The following is a 19184-nucleotide window of genomic DNA, read 5'->3' as shown; positions in this document are numbered from 1 at the left end:
CATCCTTAGAGCATTCTGTCTTTCAAAACAAAGACATTGGTGTTGTTCTCAGCACACTGTTCGTTTACACTCTGAATGTGAAATGGGAGCCTTTTGGAAGAGTAACTTGCACTCTCTTTTGATACTATCTATTGGGAAAACTGAGGCTGGAAGCATTTGCAGGGCAGGAAGGGGGACTGTGCAGATGTGTTGCTGGTACCAGGCCACACAATCTGAAGCCATCATATAACACCAGATGCTGCTAAGTGGGAAAGACAAAAAGATTCCCCTGAGCCATCCTTCCTCTGCCCTCTTCTCTTGTCTGTTGAAATCCTGTAACCGGGTTAAATGGGGTCCAGTTCAATTGGGTTTTGGTCTGGGTTTTGAGTCTCCGTGAGAAGAAAAGTCTTGAGAAGTCTATTTCAAATACTATCACAATTCTGAAAAGTTATTCAGACAAAAAAAGCAATCCAAAACCAAACCGTCAGAACAAAAAAAGGGAGAAAAAAAAGAGAACACTCAGGAAGTAAATAAATATTGTATATCCACAAAAATGTTTCAGAGACAAATTTTGAATATGTTTCTAAAAGGGGAATGCAACTGTGCTGTTCTGCAGTTGTGACATTTGAGCCATAAAAGTTAAGATAGTTCCATTTTCTCAGTTTCTTGGAGTCTATTTTTTTCCTGAAGAAAATTCTAAAACTGCTTCTTTCCATGGAATTTTTCAAAATCTCTTAGTATACACTTCCATTATAAATTAGATGTGGGCCACCATTGCTTAGGTTGTCTGTCATTTCCTGCAACAAGAATAAAAAACACTGATTAAATTTTAATTTTTTTGGTGGTATTTAAATAGTTAATTAAGGTTTTAACAAATACTTAACAAACTTTGAATTTCAAGCATTCATCTAGACTTCACATTTTTATTTGCCTTCTTAAATCTACCTGAAAAAAAAAAATCAAACCAAACCAAACCAACAAAACAAAAAAAAGCCAACAAAAAACCCTAACAAAAAACAAACAAAAAACAAACAAAAAAACCCCACCTCCTTCCCCCAAAGAAACCCAACAAGAAATCACATTTCTTCCTACATAAATTAAGTACATTTGAATGCTGATTGATTGATGTATCAATCAGTCATTGATACTGATTGAGTTGGACATTAATCTCAGACCCCATATACATCACTGATGGCATCCATGTAAGTTTTGTGACCTTGTCTTTTCAAAGTGCATCAACTCAAGCCTGTGTGTTAATCTACAAAGGGAAAAGATGGTAATTAAGTCTACATTTCCATTCAAACCTTTTTCTGTGCTACATACAAACAGATGCCATTCGATGCTAGCTAGGAGAGCCAGTTGTAAAGTAAGTCTAGACCCAAACAAGGTCTAGGGATTTTGACTGTTTGGATTTGGGTTGGACTGATTTTGCTTTTCCCTCAATGTGCCAGGCTGGAATTTTTAGTAGTTCAGCAATTGCTACTCAAGAGGCAGATGAATCATCCTGGTGTAAGTTGACCTGATCATGAGTCAGAATCCTAAAGCACCTACATGGAGATTTGGTTTGAGATTTTCTAATTCTCCAGTCGCAATCCAAACAATACCTACTTAGGAGCTGTGTATGGCTACATTCATTAAGCTCTTCCCTGACCTTCAAGGCTGTGAAGTCACGTGGAGTTCATGCACAGGATTGCCTCGTTTGGAACAGTCCTAGGCCTATTCATACCAAATTGCATCGGGGTGCAGAAATGATCTGCTGCTTATGTCCAATAAGAGATTCCAGAGGACATCCAACTATGCCCAGAGAAATGAACACACATAAAAATGCAGTTTGGGCTATTTTCAAAATTTTAGTAGATGTAGAGGTGCCACTGTTGGCCCAGTTCTGAAATAGGTACGCAAGAACCAGAAGCTATTCTCTGCATGGAAATACTCATTTCACCTCTTCCACCTTCTAGGTACATTTGGAGAAAATGTGGAAGAAAAGGGATTTGTTTGTCTTCCTTCTTGTGGAAGTTTCTGTGAAGAAAGTAAAGCAGACTCAGGCTGAAGAGAGAGAGAGGGAGAGAGAAAAACTGAAAGAGCAAACCTGCCTCCACAGCACAACATCTGAGATTTTTGGTGAAAAGAAGAAAGTTTTCAGAATTGGTCTTCTTTTTCAGTTTCACTCTCTCTTTCTCTCTTTTTATTCCATAATATTTGATTTATAAATAGTTTGGGAGGCAGAAACCAGAACTCATAGTTTCACATAAAGTGGATGCACTGGTGTATCCCCTCTTGGGTGTTAGCAGATATATTTTTAAGTAGATCACAAGACTTAATTGTTGCCTGCACAATTTTTGCCAGGAGAGATGTGCTATATACAAAGTAAATTTGGGGCCATCAAACCAAGTAGATTTGCCAATTAGTGCTTCTCAATCAAGTGTAAGCTTCAGAGACAAGAAGCTGTGTTAAATGAATATGGAGCAACACCCAGCTCTCTGGCAGATTGTGATGTTGGACGTATGGTGTCTTACTCTCCTCTTATACTGAGGAGATTATGTTAATATATTAAATAATATATTTACATGGATATAGATATTTATGTATAATAGTATGGGTAACACTGAGCTCAGGATCCCAGTCTGGGAGACTGGTTGTTCTGAAATAGACTATGTCATAGAATACTATGAATATTATGATAGTAGAATACTAGAATACTATGTCTCCTTTTTTGTAGGTACCTAAGCTCCCTGTTGGATTTATGCTGAAGATAACCAGTCATCTGGGAAAGGGACCAAGAAAGCTATTTAATACTATCATTCAACAACAGTTTGATAGTAGTCTTTCAGAAGGCTGTTCGTGAGCAAGTGGAAGTTTCCTTTTGTCAGCTTTATCACTCAAGTCCTCTGTAGACATCAGCTATTGGAATAACATTATTTCAGAAAGTATTGAAAATAATTTATTTTCCCCACTGTTTCTATTTTCAAAAATAAAAGTATTAATAAATTAAAAAAAAAAAAATGTTGCTGGATTTAAGAAATGAAGGAGCACACAGATTAGAAGCAGAGTGAGTCAATGGTGGCAACATCCAAATAGGAGCGTTTGGATGTCTATAACTAAGGTGAATATTTTTAAATACTCAACTTACTTCCAGATTGCAGCGCTCACCACGTAGAATTATGTCACCACCTGGAAGCACCATTCCTGCCTAAGAGTGACATCACAGCGTCAGCCAACTTTGACCAGCTGAAGCTATGTCTTCCTCTTAGAGGTGGCCCTTCCTGAAGTGACATAACAACATGGTAGCTCCCTAGTGTTCAGCGTACCTTGGAGGTAACTCTGGTGTCGGGGGAACCACCGGGCAGCTGGGCAGGTCGGTTATTTCAATACCCCTCAATCTCTAATATAAATATAACAATTATACAATAAATATAGCACAAAAAAATGCACATGCAGTACACGTCTATATTACTGTATATCAGTATAAATATACAAAATAGTCGTATATATAAAACACTTTAAAGCTATTTTGTAAATCAGGGCCTGATTTAATATAAGTTTTAAGTATCTTTCATTATTTTTTAGGGGCACGCCTTGAGCTAATTCACTCAAGCCTGCTAGCAGCAGGCAGTCAACAGGCTGTAGGTCTAAGAAGTCCCAGATCAGACAATCTATGAATGCATACTTGATTCTACAACACACACATGGGGAGTCCACCATTGGTGGGGAGCATCCCATGTTTGCTGAGCATGTGCAATAGGGTTGCTCTGCACATGCAGCATGGCCCTTCATCTAAGATAAGTGGGTGTCTGGCAGTCCTCACTGCTACATGTCTAAAAGCTTAGTAGATCAATAGGCCAGGGTAGAAGGTGGTCAACTACTGCTATGAATGGTCATCTTCATCCCAGTTCTAGAGGGTGGCAAGTGTTTGTATTTTGAAATTTCTTCCCAGGCCATTTCTCTTGTCTTTACTTCTCTCTTTCTCTCTCAAATGGGCTTCATTGTTGTCCTTGTTGAGGCAAGAGAATCTTTGAAAGGCAGGATCTAGCCTACCATCTGTAAGACCATGGTCATACTTGCCAACATAGCTCATCAGAATTCTTCATTTTAAAGCAAGAAGGAGAAATGTATCCCCACCCTTCATCTTATCACCCTGTTTTGTGTTATTATTGTAACCTATGCTGTTTAAGAACGTTTCAAACATCTAAGGTGAATTAAGGTGCTTGGAGTCTCATCTCAATTAGGAAACCAAAGAGCAGCAACAAGTAAGTTTTACCTAATGGACAATTAACTGTTATATCATGCTTAGTTAGGAAATCTGAAAACATCCTACTGTCTGAATGAATTAATCCTCACTCAGCTATTCAGAAGTCTCAGTAGATATGACACAGACTGCTGAACTTAACTGCAATGCATACTTGTACATGAAGGTTTAGATGAGCTGTCTGCTTGACTTTTGTTCCTGTCTCTATTCATTTCTCAAAAGAAAGGCATCAGATAAAATGTCCAAACAGAAAGCACAGGGTGTCAGTGAGCATTTCACTTCTCAATTATGGAGCCGACCTGTAACCCCAAGGAGCTGATTTCAAGGATTCTGTTCATTAATTCTTTTGGCCCTACATGCTTGACTTTGGGAGTTTAAGATTAAACACCCAAACATAGACCTAGGCAGCTTTTTAAGCTACCTTTTAATGGAGAAAGGAAGTAAATACTCAGTGCTACTGCAAGGCAGATGAGTTCAATTTAGATGTCTAAATGCACCCCTAGGCACTTAGGTGTAGTCATTCTGGGTTTGTGAACTGTGGCTTTTGTGTTTAAATACCCTGCTTTATAAGCTGAGTACTTGGGAGAGGAAGAAATTGATTAAATCCTGGAAGCATGCAATGATGTGGTTGCAGAAAGCGTTCTGTGCTTTTTCATAGTACAATACATGATAATCCATATTAATAAGGTTTCCAATTATTTATGAAGTGCTATATTTAGCAGCTAAGCCCTTGAATAGCTATACAATGGAATTATGTTGAAAATGGATGTACTTCATTGAAATGGATGTACTGCAAATATACAGTACCTAAAAATAGCTCTGTATAATGCAACATAATAAAGCTCACACAGAATTGCAGCGTTTCATTTCCAAGAGAAATTTTTTTCTCATATAAAACTGAAAACTGACCATATTTCTTGCCAGTTGTAAACGTTAACACATACGGTAGCATTTTAGGAGAAGCAGAACAAATAAGGGAGGACAAACGACTCACTTTTTCTGCCATTTCATGGGAGTGATGCAATGAATGTTCTCTCTCTGAGAACATTCGTCTTTGTTCGTAGCTGGCTAGCCGACAAGTGAGCCATGAAGAAAGGGTGCAACCACCAATTCCAATACATGCAAGAGACATGGAGGCAAGATGCAAAGAATAGAGAGCAGACGACTTCTTTGTCAAAGCACGAAGAAATTGAAAATTTAAGATTCCTCCAATTAGTCCACAGATGCAACAGGCAGAAAAAAGTATCATCTGTCGGGAAAGAAAAGAGAGGTTATATCATGGTAACATCTTTTGGAGACAGATTCATTCGTATGAAAAGTGAGACTAATCATAATTCAGTGCTTTGGTAGCATCATCAGGGATCACAAAACACTTAATAGACACAAATTTTTACTCCCTGAACTCCCACAGAAGTCCAAGGGAATAAAATACTTTTTGGTGTACAAGAGTACACCCAGCTGTCAGATGCTGATCTAGATGAGTCTGCAGTGTTATTAAATATAGTTTTGTATATGTGCCTAAACTGGTAGGAACAATTTATGGAGCCTTACTGACCACTTCTGCACACAACTGGCCTGAAAATTTCATCAGGAATGTGATAGGCTGCATGTTGCAGTCCCCTGGCAGTGACAATTCCATGAGACCACATGAACAGACAGCTTATAGAAACTGGTTATGGTTCACATGCCTTTAAGAAACAAGACTGACATTGTAATAGGGTTTAACTCATTGGTATTTGTAAGTAATCTGAGAGGGATGCTGCTTCCCTTCACACTTAGGCTGGTTTTACAAAAGTTCCATCTGTATGTGAATAATCAAGCTGGCAGAAAATGAGTCAGATGTTTTCACTTACAGGAGGATCTAGTTTTAACAAAGTTCTGCTGTGCCTTTTGTCACCATTGTAACACCATTTTGCTGCAGTTAGAAAAATTACTGTATTTTAGATTCTTAGAAGAGATAGAAAACATCCGTCATCACTTTAAAATGGACTTATTCTTTATTCTGATTGCAAAAAGAATTTATTAAAAAAATGAACAGCTACAATACCTAGAAACAGAGTTGGTCAGAAGCCTCTTTGAGGTGGCAGCCCAGTCATTTTTAAGAAGCTGCAGTCCATTTAAGTTATTGCAGAATTTTATTGACTTGGCATAAGTTTGTATCAACAGGTTTTCCATCCATATTTGTCCAGAAAAGGATAAATAGGGATGTGTAACTTAAATAGCCATGACCTGAATAGGCTATTTCAGAATTGCCTTGTTTTGCTTGATTAACCCGAGGTGCTGATTGCTTTTTTTGCACTGCTGACTTGCAATTTTTACTGAGTTTTTACCAGAAACACTTGAACACAAAAAGCCCCCAGCAATGAATTCAAGTTAGATAAGTTTGCCTTTCAAATACTTATGGGTTATATATGCAATGGAAAAACTTACAACAAGTCCAGATTTTTTTTTGGCGCACAATATTCCACATATGCCACAAAGCAGAAACTGCAACAAAGAAAACAAAATACCAATTATTTCATCATTTAAGGTTTCAGTAAATCCTTCTGTGTTGCTGTAGTGGTGACCTCAACATTAGGTTCGGCAGTGGTTACAGTTGTCATCATTTCTATCATAAATCTTATGTTTCAGGAAGTTATAGCTCAACCAGAAACACAATTAGTAGAGAAGAAACTGGAATGAAAAGTCAGACTGAGGATGATGAATCATTAGAAAAAATTAAAATTAAAAAAAAACCTACTTTTTAAGCTGCTTTGGTAAACAAGACATGAAAAAAACCCCAATGTTGCAAGCAAAAGATTCCTTTTCACTCTTTTAGGCTTTTTTTTTTCCTCAGAAAAATTTAGCAAGTGATCCAAATCACCTACTTCCAAATCTTGTAAGAGACAGCATGAAGATATCTGTACTTTTTCCATGTAGTTCCCTTTCTCAAACTGATCTGCTAATTGTTGCAAAAACTGATTAATAAAATCAGAATCATCCCTACCAGCTGACATGAACAGCTGGTAATGCTTTTTAGTGACCTGTATCAAAGACCAGAAATGTTCTCTGATGTTACTTTTTCCTCCCACAAAAAAAGTGGAGGGAAAAAAAAAGGGTTTTGGAAGGAAAAAGGTTTTTTCCCTCCAAAAAGGAGGGAAACTGCAAAGACTCCCTGAGGGAGATGTGACAAAAGCTACAGTAGTTGTGTGAAAGCAGTAAGCCCTTCTTCAGGTGTCTGTAATACTGTCAAAATACTGTCATTTCTCAGCACCTCATTAATTCCTTTTTAAGAAATCTGTGCTACATATTTTCAGTAAAGCTAACCCTATGCCTCTACTGGGAAGTAATTTTATAGTTTTACAATTGGATTTTTCCACATCCTTTTTGCATGGAGGTGGTATTTCAAGCAATAGGCTCTGCTCGACCTTGATTTAGGATTAAATTATGGAAAAGACCTGGCTGTTACATAAGAAGTAAAAAAAAATCAGAAAAGCTAAAAAAGAGACAGTTTCTATATGAAAGTCAGTGTCTGTTATTGTATTGCTTGTACATTTAACCTACAAAAATTTGATGTTTCAGTATCTCAGCTTTAAATCACAGTTTATCTTCGTCCAGCTACAGTAAAGCATAAGCCCTGAGATGTATTTTTACTCTGAGTTACGCCCATTGAATGAGTTCCTCATGATGAATATGGTTGCATTTTGTATATTATTTACCAGTACATTAAACATGAGATGTGGAATTAATACCAATCTGATTATGGAAAGGACTGAATTGTGTAGGCCATGGCAATGAATGGCTTAGGACTTACCAGGACATGAAACATACTTATCACTAGAGCTCACCCATTGGAATAACAATCAAAAAGCCAATGGGTAGAGGTTCCTCTGTCCCTTTTCCACAGGCAGAGGAGATTTCAGCTCTGCCTGAAAAAATCTGCCTCATATCTGCCTTGAAAGTTTTCACTCAGGTTTGCTGTGTGTGCAAGTTTTGGAGTCTAACACACAATCGTAGAATCATAGAATTGTAGAATCATAGAACCATAGTATTACAGAAAGTTAGGGGTTGGAAGGGACCTTGAAAGATCATCTAGTCCAACCCCCCTGCCAGAGCAGGGTAACCTACAGGTCACAATAGGAAGGCATCCAGGTAGCCACCTGGTACCTGGTGATTTTTGAATGTCTCCAGGGAAGGAGACTCCACAACCTCCCTGGGCAGCCTGTTCCAGTGCTCTGTCACCCTCATAGTGAAAAAATTCTTCCTTAAATTTATACGGAACCGCCTACACTCCAGTTTATAACCATTACCCCTTGTCCTATTGTTAGTCACCCCCTGAGAAAAGCTTGACTCCATCCTCTTGGCACTCTCCCCTTACATATTTGTAAACATTAATGAGGTCACTCACCCCTCAGTCACCCCTTCTCCAAGATGAAGAGACCCAGCTCTCATGACTTCCTCATAAGGGAGATGTTCCACTCCCTTAATCATCTTGGTCACTCTGTGCTGGACTCTTTCAAGCCGCTCCTGGTCCTTCTGGAATTGAGGGGCCCAGAATTGGACACAATATTCCAGATGTGACCACACTGGGGCAGAGTAGAGGGGGAGGAGAACCTCTCTCAACCTACTAGCCACTTACCTTCTAATGCACCCCAGGATGCCATTGGCCTTCTTGGCCACAAGGGCACATTGCTGGCTCATGGTCATCCTTCCATGCACCAACACCCCCAGGTCCCTTTCCCCTGTGCTGCTCTCCAATAGCTCAGACAGTATGGTCCCCAACCTATACTGGTACCTAGGGTTGTTCTTTCCCAGATGCAAGACTTTACAGTTGCCCTTGTTGTAATACACTGAATTTCTCTCTGCCCAACTTTCAAGGTCCCTCTCGATCACTCCAATCCTGTCATAACAGATTGCCTTCAACTGAAAGGATGTCTCAGATTTTCATATGTAGTGTATTTCTCAACATAAATGGAGAAACCTCAAAAAATTTTGTTCAGGACAGCACTGTAATTAAATTTAATTCAGTCAGATTTGATAAAGCAGATTAATAAATAATTTCTCTCTATAGTGATTGAATAGGATTAAAAGGAAAACTTTGTATAAAGAAAAATTATGAGTTCTGGAAAGCTTAGATACTATCAAGGATAGTTTCAGCTTGTGAAAAGTGTATGCTAACTAGTTTAAAAAGCTGGAGTTTTTGCAATTTACCTTTAAAGATGAAAGAATAGGTCACTCATTTTTTGGAGAATGATCTAATTCTTCTCCTATTAGAGTCAATAGATTTTTTTACTGTTGATTTTGATTGAAGCTCTTTTTATTGTACATCCTTTGCTAGCCAGAAGGGAATGGAACAAACAAGTTATGTTAGCCTTGCATATGACCTAAGGACCAACAAGTAAATTACAGGTTCACTCAACTTTAGAACCCACTGGTCTGGGCAGTTCTGCTCTTGTTTACTGTTTTTCAAGGGCAGGACACACAGTCTTCCAAACCACCTTTATGGAGTGCCATGGTATACATAACAAGCTAGAGAACAAGAGGATGTTGAACAGCCTCATGGAAAGAGATCTGAAAGTCTGGGCTGATGGAAAGTTGAATTTGAATAGTGTGCCCTGGCAGCCAAAAGGGCCAACCTTGTACTAGGGTGCATCAAGCAGAGCATAGCCAGCCAGTCCAGGAAGGTGACTGTCCCAGTCACACTATGCTGGTGTGGCTTCACCTTGAGTATTGTGTGCAGTTTTGGGTGCCTTAACATCAGAAGGATATAATACAATTAGAGTGTCCAGAGGAGGGTGTTCAAGATGGCTAAAGGTCTAGAGGATAAGGCTTATGAGGAGCATCTGAGGTCACTTGTCTTGTTCATCTTGGAGGAGAGAAGGCTGAGGGGTGACCTCATCACAGTCTACAACTTCCTCAAGCGGGGCAATGGAAAGGGAGATGGCTGATCACTCTCTGGTTGGCAGCAATAAGATGTGAGCAAATGGAATGGAGGTGCATCAAGGGAAGTTCAGATGGGACATTAATAAAACCTTCAAAATGTGGATTTGTCGCTGGAACAGGCTCCCCAGGAAGCGGCCATGGCACAAAACCAGTGAGAGTTCAAGGAGTATCTGGGCATTTCCCTTAGGCATAAGATTCATTTTAGGTATTCCTGCAAGGAGCAGGGAGGTGGACTCTATATTCCTTATGAGGTCCTTTCAACACAGGATATTCCATGGTTCTATGATTCTTTAATATTTTATTGTGTCAGGGTCTGTATGTATACTCTATATGTACCTACTCTCTCTGTACATCCACCAAAGGAATAAATATGCTGTAGTTAAAAAAACTCAACAGAACCACCTGAAATATTCTGTTCTTTCTATTCTGTTTCGTTCTGTTCTGAATAGAATTCTGAAAATTCTGAGCTGGATATCCCTGGTTCTTCCACGTTCTTCTATGTGAGCTTGGGAAGTTCATGTCAAAGTTTTCTAATCTGGATGACAATGAGACAAGCAAGTTGTGAAACTGAATGCAGTAGTGTGCCTGAACATATGAAAAACCTTGGAAGAAAAGCACTTGGGTGCTAGCAAAGAAAGCACTTGTGTGGTAGAAATGGATTATTATTATTTGGAGGTTTTTTAGGTGATGCACTCACAGAGAAAAGTCTTGCCCAAAAAACAGTGTGGTTATTTATTTATAACATCAGGCAGCTTGCTATTAAATCCAATAGATGAATTTGGGCCCCAGTGTCAGGCAATTAAAACTCATGTAAAGCGTTGACAAGGTTTGAGCCAAGTTTACCACCGTGGAAACCTGCTTTACAGATAGAACATTAGCAATAACCAGGGCTCAGGAAAACTGCTGATGCAGAGCTGCCTTAGCCAGATTTCTCAACATGGAGACCTCTAGGAATGAAGGTTAGGAAGTCAATGGAATTATGGAAGTCAATTAGGAGGTTATGTGATTGGTCATTGCTTTTTGGTAGAATAGCTAGGGACTCAGGATATAATTTCCTGTAAATATATATTTATGTATAATAAATATAATACATATAATAATAATATATAATATTAATGTTAATGTTAATATTTACATATAATATTTATATATAATAATTTCCTGTATATTTTTTGTTGTCTCAGTGTTGTGATCAGTAATAGTAGAAAGCAGATGAGAGGAGTTACCTTAGTTACAAGAAGAAAGGATACTCGTGCAAATCAGACTCAAAAGGAATTTCCTATGTTTGCTCCTGTTTGTCTTTTTATTTAGAAGTCTTCTATTTTATAATACTGCCCACTGGAATACATCCACTGGGAATTCTGCTTTCTTGTCAGCCTCTGTTCTTGGCTATTGTGAGAGACTTCCTCTTCATGTCAGGACTTCATAACATTAAAACTTGACTTGTAACTGTTGATCTACTCTGGACCACAGTTCACCTATGCTTAATGCTTAATTAATAATGTCATGGTGAAGGACTTGTCCCTTTCTATGTGAACACTGGTTATCAGTCAGCTTTGACCAAGCTCTTGGACTCTTTAAACATTGTCACATTTCTAACCTAAACATGAAGTAATTTAAGGAAAACACACTTACATTGAAAATCCAGAGTGGAAATCCAGAGTGGAAAAGAAATGTATCACTGAAGATAAGCTCTTATAAAGATTGATGAATTGTTGAAGTATTCACAGCTCTTGCCAAGAATAAGTCTAAAACATTTCACAAGAGTAAATTGATGAGCCCACCAAAATGCCCTGGCAGAGAGGGACCTTCAGCTGGTACTTTTTGAAACAGATGTTTCACTGCTGAACTTCTGTTTAATTACTATTCATCGGAAAAACCCACAAAAATCGAAATCAAAATTCTTACAGAAAAAGCTGCAGAAGCCATTATTTGCAACCACTTCCCATTACTTCTGGGATTGCTTTTACATACAGACTTATTCATACATCCTGTGATACATGACATTTTGTGTTAAGAGTAGCAGAGGAGGTCGAAATTGTGTGTCTCATCAAATAGTAGAGGCAGAACCACTCTTAGATGGTGGGTAAAAAAATCCAAAGACACTACAGAGCTCAAAAGGTACTTAGTCAGTGGGCTGTTAGTGACTCAGTCCCCTTTTCAGTGAAGATCTGTGGAATGGGGACCTAGCAGAGTGAGCTCTGCTGATAACACTGCTGTGACTGCAAGGTGATGCAGTGGTGTCCATTTGCCTGTGAAGTCTTTGCCATTCACACTGCAGCTGTGCCTGCTTGTATTCATTGTGAATATTTGAAAATCCTTCTTTTGGTCTGTTGAACTTTAAAATAAAGAACCAAAGACCTCCCAGAAACGGACTATGTTTATTTTGAGCCTGCTTTGATTTACTTCATAATAAATATGGGCTTGAAACAAAACCTGACATCCAAACACCCAGAAATTCTGTTAAGGAGGCTGCAATCTCAATTTAGATTCAAGTTCTGTGGTTTGGATCCATCCCTATTTCATATTTTCTGGAACAAAAGACTTGGCCTCACTGTCTCTCCTGAAAAAAAACAAAACAAAATGAAACAAAACAACAAAAAATCTTTCTTACTGGTAGCCTGAAAAAAAAAATTCCAATTTAGCCATATTTGCAGAGAGCCAAAGATCTGTTTGTTTCCATCACACAGAAGAAAAGGAAGAAACTATATTTTGTATATTGAACCTAAGAAACTTTAAACCATTACTTTTAAATTTTTATTTTATTTATTTTTTTTTTTTAGGGAGTGAAAGTAATGGTAGGTGTAATTCCCTTGAGAAAACAGAAAACTGCTTATAAAAAATCTTTCTGGAGATACACTGAAAAAAGCAGTAGAGAAAGCCTATTGAATATAAGGACTGCTTGATCCCTAGTCAGTGTTCATGATGAAAAAGCCCAAACTACATACACTGTGCAAAGCCCTCCAGTATTCTGGGTCATCCATGAATACCTGATAAAACAGGAAATGAAATTTTTCCAAATTTCAATATAACAGTGAAAATGCAAGCTTATCCTACATATTCAAATTATGCTTCACTTGGAAAAAGAAACTAGCAAGACTGAATCAGTATCTTCACTTCAATCTAACCTTTTCAGGTGGTAAATAAAAAAATGTTTGTTCTACAGTAAAAATGCATAAGCACGTGACTGCCATAAGACCCAGGAATTTGAAAAGAACAATCTATTCAAGAATCTGGTTACTTCAGCTTTATCCAAATGAGAAAAAAAAAAACCCTGAAATCCTTAGTGAATGAAATAAGCAGAAAAGGTACTTCAATTTGTAACTCCTTTGAAGTAGTGTTTCAGAATGAGGATTACGTTTTCTTCTTTATGCTTGGCAAGCATAAAGGGCACAGAATCCACTCTTCATAAAAGCCTCAAACAAAAGAAAAATTACAATGGACAAAAAGCAAGCCCATGTAGTAGGTTTCCCTGTTGCCTCCATAGAGAGACACAATAATCTTTGCAAAAGGGGAATGGAAACTTCTAATTGATGTTGTCCCATGCAAGGGGTTTTTGGGACAGGGATACCTAACTGGCTGCAAGTCATCTACATCCAGAATCAGAAGCAACAGAATTGCCACAATCTAACCCTGTGTCTCACCAAATCTGTTATGCTGAGAGGGGAGCTCTGTTGAGGTGAGACACAGGAGCTCAGGTAGTAGTACACAATTCCCACTGCTTTGCCAGATTCGAGGCAGATGCAGACTGTTTACATTCTGTCCCAGTCCCTGGGATGATAAAGAAAACCTCTTGAAAGACTTCTCAGATGGAGTGAATTGTTTCTGTTACATGCAGGGCAAGAAGCTCCCTCATTTGGTGCATCCTCTCTCATCTATAGGTACAGAACTCTCCCCAGCTTCCACTGAGCTCACTGGCAGTGCTGCAATTCATTTCATCAGGGGCAGGAGCTAGCCAGAAATATGGTCAGTTTCATGAAAATGCAATGCACATGTTAAAATAATGTAGGATCACATCTGCATTATGTCTGCATGCTAAACAATAATGTGAATTTTTTCAGTGTGCTTTTAAAATAAAAAATACTTTGGCTTTTCATTCCAAAGGAAACTTGGCAGCAGTAAAAACTAGATGCAAAATTTAATGTTTTAAAATTTTAGGCCACCAACATTGATTAAACAGTCTAAAACAATGTTCTTGCTCTGGGAGAGTTCAATACTGCCTGACCCTTCCTCATTTTTCTTGTACTCCTGGTTTAAAAAAAAAAAAAAAAAAAGGTCAGTGAAATCAAATATCTCCAGTGCCAGCTTGGAGCAAATTTCTATAGCCAACCTATAAATGAAGAGTTTTAATGGGCAGGCAGACTTCCACTGTGCTAAAATCACAAATCATGGAGACAATAACCCTGCCTGTACAGACAGACCCACCAACACCCAGAGAATACATATCTCTCAAATTCATTTAGGTATTTATCTTTATAAGAGAAGGAACTGCTCTCTTGAGGGGCAGAGCCATAGGTGAATCATCAGGTATTTCCCTTGCATATGAAGACAGGTGTCATATTTGACTAAAGATGTGACTTTTGTCTCTCATTCTCCTTCTGTGAGAGAATCTCATTTATAAGAATTTATTCAGAATTTATGCAGAATAAATGAGAATTAAAGCCATACACATCTGTGCATGTATGAGTGCATAGTCACTAATAGTGATAATAATGCAACCATTATATTTTAAATATAGATGGGAAAGTATGTGACCATTAACAAAAAATCTGTGAATAACTTGTGAAAGATTATCCTTTGATTTCTTTTGTTTGTGCAAAAACCTTTGCTATGGATGCTGCCATTCTTGCTATGCTAGTGTTAGTGGTTCAGCATTCTCATTGTTTGGATCATTCCTGTAATAATTGGGATAACTGAATTGAAATAGTGGATTTTAGAAAGATACCTCAATTTCTGGAAAAAAAAGAAATCTGAGAAACATTGAGTACAGCCTGTGGAGTAGACTATACCAATGCAACCACAGTAAACAGAAGGAAAATCCGGAAATCAACAACACCTTCGCCTTAGGTTATATGGGTCAATTTTTTGTGTTTGTTTGGTTTGGTTTGGGGCTTGTTTGTTGGTTTTGGTTTGTTTTTTTTTTTTTTTTTTATTTGTTTGTTTTTGTTTGCTTGTTTTGGTGGGTTTTTTTTTTCAAGTTAGCATCAATGGCCTATTTTAAAAAGAACTGAGAGATTATGATTTAAAATAAATTGGATAGTCATCTCCACATGCTCCAGATAATTTGAGAAGTCAGTCAAACCTGCAATTTTTTTTCTTTTGGCTACATTTTACACAGATTTTACTATTTTAATCCAGCTCAACTCCAATGCAAACAACAAACTTAGAAACTGTTTCCCCATTTCCATGCACTTTTTAATGTAGACATTGTTTTTAGGCTGTCCATTTCTTCACATATGTCTGCTCCAATTTCCCTGACTTGCTTGCATGCAGGGCATGCAATAATCAGACACTCCAGCCCATGCTTAACTTCACTTTTCGCTCTAATACTATGGGTAGGATTCACATGCTTAAAGCTCAGTCCATTAATAAATTATCTGGCTGAATGGAGACAATGAACAATAAGAACAATGCTTTCAAGAAGAAACCTAATGTGTGTCAAATGCAAAGCATCATAGAAAGTCATATATAGGAGAATGTGAGTGACTTAAAGATGCCCCCATTTTAGGAATCCAGGTTAATGTTTCCATGGTGATGCTATCTTCATCTACTTCCTTATGAACTTGGGCCTTTGCTGAGTTCCACCCACATAAGTGAAGGATAGAACACAGTCAAAAGTTCTCGTTTTATTTCCAGGTAGATTACAACAGAAGACATGACACTGTTCAATTTAACTCCAGTGTTTTGCATCCTAACATGTCAAAGTATTAGTTTTGCCTTTAATGCCCATTTTCCTTATTGTTCATTTCTCAAAGGAAAACCTTGAGTCAAGTCTGTGAATTGGAAAAAAAAAAACAACTTATTTTATGCAAGACATTCAACTCAGGCAACATGAGCTCACTGTAAGGGACAGTGAGCAGAAAGGTGGTTTATGCCATGTCCACAGGAGAATTCTGCAGATTGTGCAAACAAACTTTTCTCCAGTTGTTTTAATTTGCACCTAGTTACTCGTGACCCTAGGCATCCCTGGAAAATGGTAGATTTCTGGCCCTTTTCTTGTCCTGTCTGGCTTGCTAGTCCTCTAGTCAGAAGAAGACAACCTAACATGAGAATTTGAAGTGCTGGAGTTGTACATAGAAGCTGCCATAATGATGACAATTTAGACAAAAGATCATTAGTTCAAGGCAAAGTAAGCCTTTATAACCATGCCACTGTGATTTCCCATTTCCTCTGCTCCATGAAACACAAGCTGTTCACCTTCACTTTACAGTTTCTTTGTGGCCTTTACCTTGCCAATCTGCAGTTGTTTGCTCAGTTCCTAGGAGCTGATGCCTGCCTCTGCTAGCTCTGCTTTGGGCATCCTTCACCCAGTTGTTACATTTTCAAACAAGTCCCTTTGGGTTCTCTTCCATGCCTCTGCATTCACTTATGGGAAGAATTTCCTATTAATGTCTGCAAAATCAATTCATTGGCCTCTGCCTTATTCCTCTGTAAAACTCTACTGACGAGCAGCTTGAAATCAGCTAAACTGCTGGTGTGTTAATGCAACCACCTGTTATACCAAGCAGCTTTGGTTTATTTCTTTATACTCTCTTGCATTCTTTAATCCTAACTCTATCACTTGCTTTGATTACAAGGTCCTTGGAGCCAACATCTAATGTATTAGTATCCTAATCTATGGCTAGGATAAACTCAGGGAACAGAAACCATAAAAATGAATGAGGCAGTTATGCAGGCAAGATGCATTGTCATGAAATGGTATCAGATGTGACAGCATTGTCACACAATGCAATCACTGCATAAAATACTGATCTCACTGACTGGTCAAAACTCTTTGACTTCAGTGAAACCCAGGGTATTGCCCTCTGTCATTAATTTTTCAGAGAGGCTGTTCTTAATATGTTTTTAAGTAGTCTTTTCTTCATCAGCAATGATCAGAAACCTCACTCTTTGAAGTGATTTTGTTAATATCATTACCTCTTGGTCACTGTCTTATCTAGTCTTCATTCTTCTTTCTTACATACCTGTTCTGCAGTGCAGAATTATGCCTGTGTTTACGTATTGCAAAAAATATTTATGACTGCTGTCAATAATTAATAATTATTGACAGTGAGAATATTACATGCAGCACTTTGTCAGAATGAATCTGTAAATTACAGAAGGTTACAGTGATGAATAACCAAGAGTGTTTTGTATTTATCATGTTATCTCTAGCAAAGCAGACAAGCCTTATAGAAGTGCTGCTGTAAAATCCAAGCTGGCCAAAACCAGCCTTGGAGTTCAAAAATGCCCACTCATGTTTAGGCTGAATATTCAACATTTCCTACTCTTTGTTTTGTAATTATAAATAACCATTTGGGGGAGGTTTTTTTCCTAGAAATATGCATACCTCAAACTGAAAAAATAAGAAATGTTTTTGAGAAGTGAGAAATGCACTGTGATATGACCATGCTGCTTCCATTAACCCATTATTGGTGTTTGATTTTTTTGTTCATTTTACAAGACACAGGCTGTCCAGATCACAAGAATCTTTCCTTTTCCTCCCCATTTGCTCTTTCTCTCTTTCCTCCAGAAGCTCAGAATTCAGCTGACATACCCTTGACATTATTTTAAAACATGTTTTGACAGTCTTGTTGTAAGGGACAGGGCTGTTCTTTTTCAAAAGCAAAACTCACAGTCAATTTAAAGATAGTAAGCTACAGCCCGTGTTCCACTTGAGGCATCGGGCATTCCCAGGTGTGAGAATTGGGTTCACAGAAAGTTCAATTGTTCACAGCAAAACTGGAAAATTAAAAGGAGCGAGAAAGAAGGGGTCTCCCCCTCCAACACACACATACCCCCCCCCTCCACCTCTTTCCCCTCGCCCACAAGTATGCAGACTGTACCCCATGCACATCAGAAATGGACCCGACGAGGCTCTCGGCGCAGCATGCACACGCGGAAGGGAAGGCAAGGGAAGGGGATGCCTTCTCACGGTCTGATCATCACCATAAAGAGTTAAAGAGAGAGTGAAATGGCTAACGTACACACACCCCGCTCCATACCGGAGAAGAGTCTCCCAGCTGAGGTTTATGCTCTGTGAGGACCAGGCTGAAACTGACCGCCCCCACGGCCACGCTGGACACCCCTAACCCTATCTCCAGCACGGAGAGCACCAGGAGGCTCCCGATGATCTGGCTGCTGGTGCACATCCTCCTTCGGTCATCCTTCCTTCTCCATCAGCCGGGGAAACCGCTCATCCGCCTTCTCCTCCGGTGCTCCCGCCGCCCTAAGTCGCCCCCAAACTTTTCTTCCTTCTCTCGGCTGCCGGGGCGGAGCGGAGCGGCGCATCCGCGGCCGGCGGGCGCTGCCGAGGGGCGGCGGGCCCCGGTGCCGCCGGGCCCCGCGCAACAACCCCGCGCAACCCCGCGCAGCGCCGCGCCGGCAGAGAGCGCGGCCCCGGCGGCGCGGAGCTCTCCAAGGTGCCGGCGGGCGGCGGGGATCGGGCGGGCGGGCGGCGGGGCAGCGCGGCGGGCGGGCTGCGGCACCGCGCTCCTCAGGGGCTGAGCCTCCGCCGGAAAAGTCGACCTTGTCTGATCGCCTCCTGAGCTCTCATTGAAATGACCTCACTGGATTTATTTATTATTTCCCCCCACCCTCCCCTCCTCTTATTTCTTTTTCCCCCCTCCCTCACCCGCTTATCTTTCTGGGTTGGGGGTGGGGGGAGCCCACCCGGGCTATATTTATGTATGAATCTAGACCCAATACCCAGGCGAGGCGCCACGGCAGCCCCGCCCCAGAGCCACACGGCACGGCACCTTCCTCCGGTCCTCCTCCCGGCACCCCGTCTCGGCTCGCACGCCTCCTCCGTCCCGTGCCCGATGGGGCTGGCGGCAGG

At 39.6% G+C, this 19184-nt stretch overlaps 1 protein-coding gene across 5 annotated transcripts; it reads right to left on the bottom strand.

Annotated features, from left to right (window-relative positions):
* Window positions 1–623: 623 nt before the first annotated feature.
* Window positions 624–18696, bottom strand: TMEM196 (transmembrane protein 196). 5 transcript variants are annotated; one of them, XM_071735748.1, is made up of 5 exons: window positions 18334–18696; window positions 6656–6712; window positions 5220–5474; window positions 3288–3361; window positions 684–776 (listed from the first exon to the last, which is right to left on the bottom strand). In XM_071735748.1, the coding sequence occupies exons 1-5, from the start codon at window positions 18496–18498 to the stop codon at window positions 770–772; spliced, it is 558 nt and encodes a 185-aa protein (XP_071591849.1). In that variant the 5' UTR covers window positions 18499–18696; the 3' UTR covers window positions 684–769. The 5 variants fall into 5 exon arrangements, with proteins under 5 accessions (XP_071591851.1, XP_071591852.1, XP_071591849.1 ...); XM_071735750.1 differs by lacking the exon at window positions 3288–3361 and having other exon boundaries at window positions 624–776; XM_071735751.1 differs by lacking the exon at window positions 3288–3361 and having other exon boundaries at window positions 624–776; window positions 18352–18696.
* Window positions 18697–19184: the final 488 nt, after the last annotated feature.

Source organism: Heliangelus exortis, chromosome 2 (genome assembly GCF_036169615.1).
Source record: "Heliangelus exortis chromosome 2, bHelExo1.hap1, whole genome shotgun sequence".
NCBI lineage: Eukaryota > Metazoa > Chordata > Aves > Apodiformes > Trochilidae > Heliangelus > Heliangelus exortis.
The sequence above is the reverse complement of the archived record's forward strand: the minus strand, read 5'-3'. Positions and strand labels throughout refer to the sequence as shown.